Genomic DNA, 12,099 nt, shown 5'->3' on the forward strand with positions numbered 1-12,099 from the left:
TAGTGTGACTAACACGATCTTCAAAGAATTTGATTCTAAGACTCATTGTCATAAAAAAGCTCTCTTGATTAAGTACGTTTTCCTATGTCTGGCCCTAAAGTCACACATAAGTAAGGTTCTATACGAGTATATCATACTTACCGGAGTCTGTGAATAAATCTAGTTAAGCATAAACACCATATAAAACTTACCTTTCAATACCAAACCAAATTTAATTTTTAACTGTCACAACATTAACTGTATTATAAAATATTTCTGTTTACTCTGGAAACGTAATAAGGAAAGTTACAAATAAAACAACAAAATTCCAACATCAATCTTTAATTAAATTAATTAAGTCCATTTACAAATAAATCCATACTTTATTTTATGTTTGAACAGAGAAGATTTATGACAAATAAGTAGGTATATTTATTTTAATTCAAAGTAACAACACGTTAATTAATTATTCAAAGTTATTTACAAATATTTACACTTTTTCTCGAGTTTAACGATAAACATGGGTTAATTGAGTACCTATTTACCATTTAATATCTCATGAGGCCATTTGATTAAAACGTAAAATACTTTAAAAAAACATTCAAGTTCACTCTCACATTCTGTACTTGTAGGTAATTACAAAAATAACGCAATTTTGAATTATTTCATGAGATAATGTATACTGTAAACATATTAATATAAAAATAATATCATGAAACTTCCTCAAAACATAGAGAATTAAATAGCCTCAAGTCCATTAGGTATTCGTTGTAAACATGAGTTGGTTTGATCATTTGTGCCTCGTTAATTAAAGTCGAAATGTTTCCAATTTATGTTTCGAAATGGTAGACTAAAATAGGCTTTTAATATAACTTTGAAAGTCTTCAGTTTCAACTGAAAATCTAAATATCTTAGCACAACCTCAGATTTGTATAACAAATTATATACTATCATGAAGATTCATTACTGTAATAACACCATTCATAGATAAATAAATAATCATTATAATTAGTATGTACAGAAATAAGGTATTATAGAGATTTACATAAAGAAATGGAAAACAATCAACAATTTTATAGATGATTCCAAAACGACAGGTCTCGCAAAATCTCTTAGATTCACATATTATAACAGTAATGTATGTATGTAATATATTTAAATTATATCACATTCGTTTAATTAGGGGGCCGAAATTATGAGTCTATTTATATTTACATCTTTTAGATATTGTACAACTTCATGGGTCGTGAAGACTTTATACAAAATGGTCCAAGAGACGGCGAGCTCCACACTCGCTGCTGCACGAATTTCATCGCACAACCCGTACTACTGCGACGAGTATAAGGGTGAAACTCGCGTGGACTGTAAACGCGCTCGAGGTATGGATCATGTTCCTGTAATCCTTGACCTCGTTCTGCGAGGGATGCGTGAAGGTTCTGTCTGTGACTGTCTTCACGAGCTGCGGGCAGGGCAGGGCTTCCACTGGTATCTGCAGTAGCGTCCTCTCGTTCTCTCCCGCGGCGCGCGGCTTCGTGTCGACCTCGTCTAACTCATCGTGGAACTCGTCCACGTCTTCGGGGTACTCCTTGAGGTCGCTCTTGTCTTCGACTTCGTAGAGGTTGGCGCCGATGTTGTTGCGCTCGTAGAAGTAGTGTGAGTTGGGCGGCGGCGGCCCGGCGGCCTTGCACACGAACCTCTCGAGCGAGGTCCGCAGCCGCACCGAACGCGCCTCGTGCCTGAGTCGATGCATCCATGCTAGGTGGCAGTCGCACTCGAAGTCATTGCCTGCAACAATCCAACAATCACAGTCTTAATTACACATTCAAATAATGAATCCTCCGTGAATGGGGAGGATACTAATTGAATTATCGATCCCCATTCGGTAATTAAAGTATCTGTGACTTTTGTTTCCGCGGCAGTTTTTCCATCGCAAAATTTACGTTCCAATAATTTTCGATAATTACTCGGGGCTTTCGAAATTTTCTGCCGACTCGGTTCAATGGCATCTAGTTGCGGTGAGTAATGGGAATATTTATTTTATCAATTTAATGAGCTGGAATTGAAGTTATGTTTGCTTTACAATTTGGTATGCAAATACGTAAATGTTATTTGTGGCATTCGTAATGAACTGTTATTTTAAGAGCTTTAGCTGGTTAGATCATTATGTGGTTTTAATATTCTGTTTAAATAGGCAATTTAATTAATAATTTTAAAATTACGTATTTACTTCACTTCTATTGCATTCTCGAAATAATTTTGTATAGATGTTACAGGAAATTTATGAAACGTGTGATGAATTCTGCAATTACCCAGAAATGTGTGACGTATATTATAAAAAGACTCATTTCCTAGTAAAAATTTATAAATTTCCTAAAACGGAAGGGAAATTGAAATATATTTATGACAGGAACGTATTAAGAGACCTCAAGATAAGTGCAAAACCTCAGCGAGGGGGAGCATGTTCGGTATACACGCACACAGTCTGCACGTTAAAAACAAAGCGTAGCATTTCTCTCCATACTGAAAATTGATGCATAGTGTATCTGATTAGATATAAGTACTATATTATTTAGTTCACACATCAACACGAGGTCGGTTAATACGTGCCCATCTAAAATACCTATCTATACATTTTTAAATCAATAATCTGTCTATATGCATACAAACGCATAACCTGTACATATAAGATACCACCATCAAAAAACACTCACGAGCAATGAAAAAGTTTCTCCTGCCATTGCCGTTCCATATTTTATCTCACTGGAACTTTTCCTTGCTCGTGAGTGTACTTTACCTAAGACGATATATCATAATATACGCACCTTCCAAATAAAGAAGGCTGTTTTGATTCTTCAAGTTGTCGTAGATGGGCCGCAGGTTGTCGATGGTGAACCGCTGCAGCCTGTTGTTCCGCAGGTCGAGGCTCGCCAGCCCGCGCACGCCCTCGAACAGACCGCCCACCAGCGACACCAACTTATTGTTACTCAAACTCAGCTTCCTCAACAAAGAAAGCCCGTCAAATGTCCTCTGCGCCAACGCGTAAATACTATTATAATCTAACAATAGTTCCTGTAAATTCCACAGCTCGGTAAACGTGAAAGAGTTCAACACAGTCAATTGGTTTTTCCGCAAATCCAAACGCTTCAGATTCGCCAGTCCGTCGAAGCACTCTTTCTTCAAATCACTTATGTTATTCCTATCCAACTCTAGATCGACTAAATTGACTAAATGTCGGAACGCTCCGCCTTGTATTACACTAATGTTATTACTAGTTAGGTAAAGTTTCTGCAGCGACGGCAGTTCGTAGAACGTCTCAGTCACTAGTTCACTAATTCTGTTCTCGTCTAGAGTGAGCACAGTCAAGTTCGGCAGATTATAGAAGGCGTGTCGGTTCAACTTCACTATTTGGTTCTTGGTTAACGTCATTTCCTGCACGGACGTCACATTGGCGAACGTGTAGCTGTCGATCTTCTTTATCGCACTGTGTTTTATGTTAAACTGTTTGAGCCTTCTTAGATACCGCAGCACTTTAGTGGGTACAAATTCTAATCCCCCATCAGTTCTGACATTAAACCCTAAGGTCTCAATATTCATTTGCGAGCCGAAGCTGCTCCAAAAAGGGTCTGATTTTTCGATGCCGCCATTGAAGACCCAGCACTCCGTCTTGGTGGCCTGGTTGAGGTCCTGGCTGGTCTCGCAGTAGCAGTGCACCTTGGAGTCGCGGTCGCTGATGTCGCACAGGTTGGGCGGCGGCGGCTGCCGGCGGGCGGAGGCGCCGAGCGTCAGCAGCAGCAGGGCGGCGGTGCGGAGCCCGGGAGCCCGCATGCCGGCCGTCTGGAAGAAGAGGCTACTGTGAGATGAAGATCAAGGTTTGGGATACATAAAAAAATAAAATGAGGATATATTAGGATTTATGAGAGATATTAATAATAATAATATGTGGGAACATCGCACACACGGCCATCCGAGCTAAAACTAGGCAGATCCTATGATATGGGTGTCGGACAGCTGATATATGTAATACATACATAGATACATATTATTAAACGACAACCAGACACAAGGCAAACACAATGCTCATCACACAGATGTTTGCCCTGGGTGGGATTTAAACCCGCGGCCCCAAGCTTCGGAAGCAACTTCATTACCGCCTTAGCTACTTGGCTCTTAATCAGTATGGAGTATCGGCCGATACATAATCGTTGAATGTGCGCACTACCATACATCTCCATACTGATTAAGAGCCCAACCAAACTATCGGCCGACTAAAAGTTTGCAGTCTGCGGGGGGTCTAAACCAAACTACACTTTGGTTTCTCGAGCTATGTTTTTAACTTATTTATTTTGTTCACCTGTGACAAATGAAGAGATGTATATAAATAAATCATCCTAAAGTACATAAGCCTTAGGCTCAAATATTTGTAGCTGGCGGGTGATATATACCTACATTTTCTGACTCTATTGCTGACTGTACATTGACCTTTTTACATACGAGCTATTTACGGATGAAATTCCAGCCTGTGTAATAATGTTCATTAATGAATTTCATAATAAAAGATAAATAAGGGTTTTAACATATGAATATGTTTTAATTTCCACATATATTAAGCATTTATTTTTGACGTTTTTCCTTAGTTATAATTAAATATAAGTAGGCGGTAAGTGAAATTAAATATAATTCAGGAAACAAACTCCTAGAGTATGAATATTTTCGGTATCTTCTTAAGAACTCTAAATGTAAAAGTTCGGCGACTCCAAATTTTTATAAGATAATATTATCTTTTAAATAAAGTTTGGAAACTTTGTAAATATATCACTCTGATGGACCAGGAAGTTAACAGCTGCTGGCAATCTTTCTTCCCAGAGTTTTTAAAATTTGAAGCTAACATTTTTATTTATATTAACATCTAATAGTTACAAAAAGGGCATACACTGCATGGATTAACGAAATATAATTATGTAACAGTCTTTAAGTTTAGCGACTGAAAGGAGGTAAAAATTGTAGTGAAACACACACTATATTGGCGAGTCCAATGTCCATCCACTACAGAAACAAGATTATCTGTTTTTGGAACAACAGCGCCTACCTCAGCTGTCAGAACACCCAGGCTTGCTGCTCCAATTCACACGAGAGCCTAAAGGGCTACTCTATCTTGACAAAAAACTAAAAAACGAAAGATGTCATGTAATGGATACGTTTAATACAACGTTAGTTGACTAGTCGTGGTTAGCGTAGCACCGATCTAAAGCTTCGATTAAACTCACGACAAAAAAGAGGGATAAGTTTAACGTGTGTCTGTGTATCTGTGTGTAGGTATATCTGTCTGTGGTAGGGTAGCTCCTAAACGGCTGAACCGATTTTGATTTGTTTTTTTTTAGGTCACAGATTACCCCAAGTGTTCTTAGCCTTATTTTATGCGACTTTTAGTGTTGAATATCGGAGGTTTTTAACGTTGGTCAGGTTCTTCGTAAGATAGAGTCGCTCCTGGATGATCTAGAAAAAGGGATGCGCACTCACAAAGGTTCCACTCGAGAGAGTCGAGTACGGTGGCCTGCGCCTAAAAGTATACAGGCGGAGTTTTTAAAATAGCGATCTCAAGCTCACATGCTGCTCAAGCACATCCACATAAATACCACTGCTACACACATCACACACAACACGTCCCTGGATTTATAACAGATGTAGCTGGTCCCTTGATCATCAGGGATCGCTATTTTAAACCTCCACCTGTATACTTTTAGGCGCAGGCCACCGTACATAGGAGCACCCATCATGGGAGTGCTGGGGATTTAATAGAAAATGGCTCTCCATTTCTGAGAAGCTTTGTGTTGGAAACCGCAATGAACCGTTATAATGAGGTTAATCGCTGATCAAAATAAACTATGCTGTACAACTTGTACTTATATTATGTTATGACTCATAGATACTTTATAATATGTAGAGACATAAGACTTTATAATATGTAGAGGTACCTATAATGGTATAATAAATCATCATAGGTACTCATACATCATTTGTGCTTCTGTAACAGATGCTTATTTTTTTATTTATACGCAAAAAGTATCTGAGGCAACTAAAAGTTAGTAAATAATGATAAAAAGATAAATAATCACAATATCTTATTTGTATACCTAAACTTATTTAGTACCCTATTCAGACAAACATAAAGTAGCTGGAAATCTAGATAAAACTGAAGTTACACAATCTAGCTTATCCTTAAATGTATCTCCTCGTAGCAAGGATCTTATCGGAAAATTTTAGCATTTGCAATGCAATGCTAGTTGAGCAGGGAAATACAAATAACTATGTTTATTCAAACCACTGAGACTGTTACATAATTTTCTCTTTCTATTACTTTACTACCATCATCTCAAGGGATTTGTATTGCAGCTGGTTTTTCATTACTTTCGTCGTATTCAGATAATTTAATGTAACAAACTCAATAAACTTAAAGCCCTTTCCGATCTATAGTAAGTATATTAAAGTTTGTTGATATTAAATTTTGTTGCGTTTTAGTATCTTTTGGGAAATCCACATGATGATGATGTCGATTTACGGTGTCCATCTATTCACTTCACAAACCGTCTCATTACACTACAAAGACTAGTCACTTGCAGCCTGGCTGAATTAGCTTCGATCGGTCGATCTTAGTGCAGTGAAACTCTCGGTCATGAGAGCTTTAGTCACCCGTGTCACGTTTCATTACTGAATTCCGACATTCCATTTCAGTCCAGATACTATTCACCAGAGTAAACAAAAGTTTAAATGACATCCATCTAAGTGCATCGTAAGACATCAAAATCTTAATTGTTCACTCGTGTTTGTACTGGTATGTGCGAGTCCGCATTGTTTGAAGTTTACAGCGATGCACTCTATGTATTTAGGTATTTTATACCCAAGTTGTCAAATATGGGTGTCCAACTTTTTTTTCTTATATTATTATGTACGTACTAAAATAAAGTCATCAAAACACAGGAAATTGTTCACAGGCGCGCAAATGTTTCGTATATCTTCTGACAACGGCGATAAATTACAAAAAAAATATTATTTGGATATTGTTGGGAGGCGCCAAAAGTTATCATAGTAGGCACCGAGCGCAACATTTGGTTACCAAATATTCCCGATAAATCAAACTAAGAAACACGACTCGGGCAAGCCGATGTGACGGTTCTAGATGTTCCTCGGTTGGACTAAGTTACGAGATATTTACATAATACTTACCAACTGCTGTGCCTTAACGCTTGACCCAAAACTATTGGAGTTATAAGATGCCGTGAGTATTACAAAATTTGTATGTGAATGTATATCTGGACCAGGTTTGACAAAATTGAGATTAGCAATTCTCTGAAATCGCATATTTTTTTAAGCAGTTACAAATACCATTATGTCATTTTATCAGAGACGGTCAACTACTGACAACTAATCTGACTAGCTCGTACTTTCCGACACGCTAAGCAAAAAAAACAATTTTTATGAATATCTAACTTATAACATCGAACTAATATTTTAATCGTTACGTAAGTAAAATAGAAATATATGCACATATATTTTGTCAACAAGACTCAAACCAAAACCAATGTTGGCATTGTTGGCAACCAAAACAAGAAGTTACCATTACCAGGCTACTCTTCTATCACACTCGACCGCTCGGTCCAAGCCGAGACGACGTGGCATCCGCGCCAAGATTTATACGGATAGCGGCACGAATTATCCTCGCGCTGGTGATTAAATACCATTGTTTGCAAAGTGCGACACTTTGCACCAACTCTTGATTAATAATGGCTCATTTGTATGCGCTCTATGAGGATAAAAACTCCGGCTCTAACCTGTCATGTTGCTGACTGGTTCATTTGTTTCAGAGTTAGCTCTTTGAGTGCATTCGGGTGTTTGTTTCAATTTGAGTGCTCTTTTTGTTTGACTGCGGACTAGATAATTAGATAGGTACATAGAGACTCTTTATTTGTACATAAAGGAATAATAACAAAAGTATATACGAAATTAATACAGGTACAAAGGCGGTCTTATCGGTTATAGCAATTTCTTCCAGATAACCTTTGGATGGATAGACTGAGAGATAGAAATACAATCTACAAAATTTACTACTGTAAATGTAGTAGACGAAAGTCCACTTTTCTCGTACTTTGGTAAAAAACCTTTCTTACTATTTATTGTAAGAGAACATTAATAGCAGACAATACAGCCTAACCTATTTAATGAAGATACAAATTCGGCGATCTATTGTACCGCTTACTCGCTCCATCCCTACTTGCTAGACAGAGATATAACACTAACCGTTGTCTAAGGTACAAATTCTATGCAATCTTGATAGAGTCTGGTATAATTTAGGTTAAGTGCCCAGTACCTCGGCAGGAAGGTATTAGAATTCATGCTTGTATTTTGGGCTAGAGCTAGAGATCTTGATAAATTTCCAATTTTAGTACGTTTGCATAATTATAAGTTGGATGTTGAGCAGTTGTAAGAGTTGGTTATGAAAATACAGTGTTTCAGAGTTCAGTTGTTTATTTAAGGTTTTGTTTCACTTATGTTGAACCGTAGGTGGAATAATTATGTTTTTATTATAACAAGGAAATTATTTATTTATTTATTTATCTTTATTCAGAAAACCAACAGCGTTTTACAGTAGTACTTATGAACTAGTTTAGAAATATTTAACAATAAGGCTAATAATAGGTTTTCCTAAAATAAATTAAAATAATTCATTATGTTTTGGCTCGCAAACTTTTTATACCAATTAGGTACAATTTAGATAAAGCACTCTGTATATTGGTTTACAAGGTATAAAGATACAAAGAAGAATATATCGTTGCTGTATATTAAAAATACTTGATTTGAATCAAACAAACTTCTCACTCAGTGACATTTCAACCACATCATAACCACAAACGCTCACCAACACACACACACACACACACACAGTCACACGGCAAACATAAAACACCCTTTATGTTCAGCTAAAGGTTAAAACAGGCAGCCAAGTGCCGTATATCCCCGTTCATATCTACGAGGCGTAATCAGAAGTGTAACAGTTATGAAAGCAGTTAAATAATTTATGCCGCGGCTAACCACGTCGTTTGCGCGCCTCCCGGTCCCTTAGTTACATGCAGGCTGTAACTGTTACAACGGCTAGCTGATTCATGTGTCACGTATACATGGTGTTGCGAAAGCTGGAAAGTGTGACTAAGGGGGTCGTTCTGAAAAAATAAAATAGAAAACATCCAAAAAATGTCATAGGTACGAAAGAAAGAAAAATTACTTGAGTATTGAGTCATTCCCTATAAGGTTACAAAACTGCATTACTGAATTACAGTGCAGTTGACTATTTAAGGGCTGTTGTATTTTGTTACTCAGATGATGAATAAAAGTAAACGGCTGCAGCACCGATTTTGATGAAACATTTTAACGATCTTAGTAATAACATACCTACCTGACACGAAAATACTCATGTAAAATCTTTAACACTATTTTGTCTTGATCGCGTGGCGCATAAAATCTAAAATTTATAACCTCACATACTCCCTATAATCTTTATTGGTTTGATACGGATGCTGCTACATAATAGACGTGAAACGGGCTTTAATTACTGACCCAGCCCGCATCTCCCGAAGGATATAATTACGATCGACATTATTATTACAAACCGTTATTATCGAAAATATCAGTCTCCGGGTTACAATTAATATATCGTTATACAGGATGATTCGGATCGGCTGATCGTAATTCTGAACAACTATTTGGTAAGCTTTTCAATGTATTTTGGAAACAGTCACGTCACAATCAAATCATGGTATAAGCAATATTTTAGTTGCAAGTTTGTATTTAATTGGCAGGTGTCAAAATAGTTATTCACCACCTGCAAAGATTGTTCGACTGAAAATAAAAATTTTGCAACATCCTGTAGGTATTTCCAGACCATCGCAGCGCGCTATAATTAATGATGACAAAGTTGGATAATAACATGGTAGTCGGTTGGTATATCTGCCAAAGAACCGACAAACGACCGCTCTAAAGATCTCAACTATCTCAAGTAGAAACTATGAAGGGGCAGCAATCTGTATCAAAGGCGTACGGGTCCGCACGTAGAGACGGTGATACCCCATTTACACTCTCGCACGAGTGGCGAGGCGAGCGACAAGGCGAGGGGCGAGGCGCGAGTGTGAACAGACGCTCGTGGCTCGCCTCCTCGCTCGCCTCGCCACTCGCGGCGCTCGCGTCCGGAGCGGTTTTTGGGGCACGAGTCAAAGGAGCTCGCGTCGAGCTCGCGTCGCACGCGAGCGGGTGTTTACACTCTCGCGTCCGCTTCATTCTGGCTTCTACATCGTGCCGCGCAGGTTGTGTTCGTCGTCGTATAATTATAACGTAGTGTTTTTTCCTCAGTTGTATAATGGATTGGTCGCAAGACGAAACATTTAATTTCATATAAGTAAATATTTCAATAAAATAATAATAATAAAAAAACACTAAAACGTAAGAAATAAAAGCAGTACTTACCAGCTTAGATATATTAGTACTGTCATATAGAATAGGTCTAAACCATGTCTAAACCTTAAATTATTTCTTACGTTTTAGTGGTTTTTTGAAGTCGTTTTTTTATCATTATTTTATTTTATTACTTATTTATACTTAGTTTATTTGCAATAATTGACAATCAAAATTAAGAAGCAAATGATACCTATAAGTCCTACTAGTCAGTAGTAAACACGAAGTAGTTGCTATATACCTACCGTTGAGGAGTTCCCTTGACTACCTTCCGTTTCCATCATCAGATCAGCTCAAGGTCACCATCATATTTTTTTTAATGTTAAAAATATAGGTAAGTACCTATGTACTTTCTAAAATTCATTAACTACAATCGGTTAATAGGTACCCAAAATGGAAATTCATAGCCTGTTTTAACCCTTTACCCACCCTTGGAGGTGGAATCAAAATTTGAAAAAAATGGGACCACATGGGATCTCAACCCAATACATAAAAAAAAGAATTTTCAAAATCGGTCCATAAACGGCGAAGTAATCGGTGATCATACATAAATTCTTTATTGTTGCGGCTAAAACTTCGACGTCCTCCATCGTTGCTAGCTCAAAGACAACTGAACTCTGCACGAGAGTGTAAACACCCACTCGCGTCACACGCGAGTGGGTGTTTACATTCGCGCCTCCGCACGAGTGACGAGGCGAGCGAGGAGGCGAGGGCCGAGGCGAGAGTGTAAATGGGGTATGAGAATCCCATACACAGATGTAGTAGTTGATAGTTACTTGTAGTTGTAGTATTAGGAAGCACAGTCACAGAAACACTGATCTTCACTAAAGGTAAGTAAGTTTATTATGGCCGAAGTATAGTTACACAGTTTATGAGTGGTTTTGAGCCTTGCCCGCGTAAGTAAGTTGCGAGTTCCACGGTTGATACAAGACTGAAGTTAGGTAATTAGGTCAAAGTAATATTAGTATGAATGCAGTAATAAGTGTATGACGCGTATGACGTCACGCAAGGTGTACGGTTCCGTACAAAAGGCGTAGTACTGCGTTTGAAGAACGCACTATGGTGGTGTCTCTCAACCTCAGATTAACAATATACGTCGTTTATTGCAGACTACAGCTGCTTATAGCAAAGGTACCACTCAATTTCAATTTCACGCAGTATTATAAAAGTTATACCTAGCACTAAACTGTCTTATGTAGGTACATAAAACCTTACTATGTATCTCACCGAATCAATAATAAAGCAATCAATAAATAAGTTTACAAATTGATGTTTCCTAAATCTCTTCCGGCTATTCTAAGCTTTTGTAATCTACAATCATCAGTATACACTCACGAGCTACAATATATACAGCAACATAATGATAGGATACATGATGTTTAATTATAGCCCTTACGTAAATTGCAATAAGGATGACCGTCAGTATACAGACCCTCTCATATTAAACGTTAACATGACCTGCACAGGGCTGATTCTGTTAATAAAGTATTTAAAATCTCGCTCGACACCCACTGGGGCAAAATTGGAAGCTAAATTTGTAACGTTCTTTGCTAACGGGTTAGTCTTTTTATGCACTAAAAATTAATGAAAAAAGTATAAAGTACCTTGTGTAAATTTCTTCTT

General features: G+C 37.7%; 1 protein-coding gene across 1 annotated transcript in view; it reads right to left on the reverse strand.

Moving 5' to 3' along the window:
- Positions 1-313: 313 nt before the first annotated feature.
- LOC105385088 (connectin) overlaps positions 314-12,099 on the reverse strand; it is a 59,777-nt gene continuing 47,991 nt past the window's right edge. Inside the window, exons 2-3 of the mRNA XM_048627162.1 lie at positions 2,802-3,813; positions 314-1,764 (exon numbers count right to left, since the gene is read on the reverse strand). Of these exons, the coding sequence (XP_048483119.1) occupies positions 1,289-1,764; positions 2,802-3,804 (1,479 nt within the window). The 5' untranslated portion in view covers positions 3,805-3,813 and the 3' untranslated portion in view covers positions 314-1,288. The remainder of the gene's footprint in view (positions 1,765-2,801; positions 3,814-12,099) is intronic.

This window comes from Plutella xylostella, chromosome 18 (genome assembly GCF_932276165.1).
Source record: "Plutella xylostella chromosome 18, ilPluXylo3.1, whole genome shotgun sequence".
Classification (NCBI taxonomy): domain Eukaryota; kingdom Metazoa; phylum Arthropoda; class Insecta; order Lepidoptera; family Plutellidae; genus Plutella; species Plutella xylostella.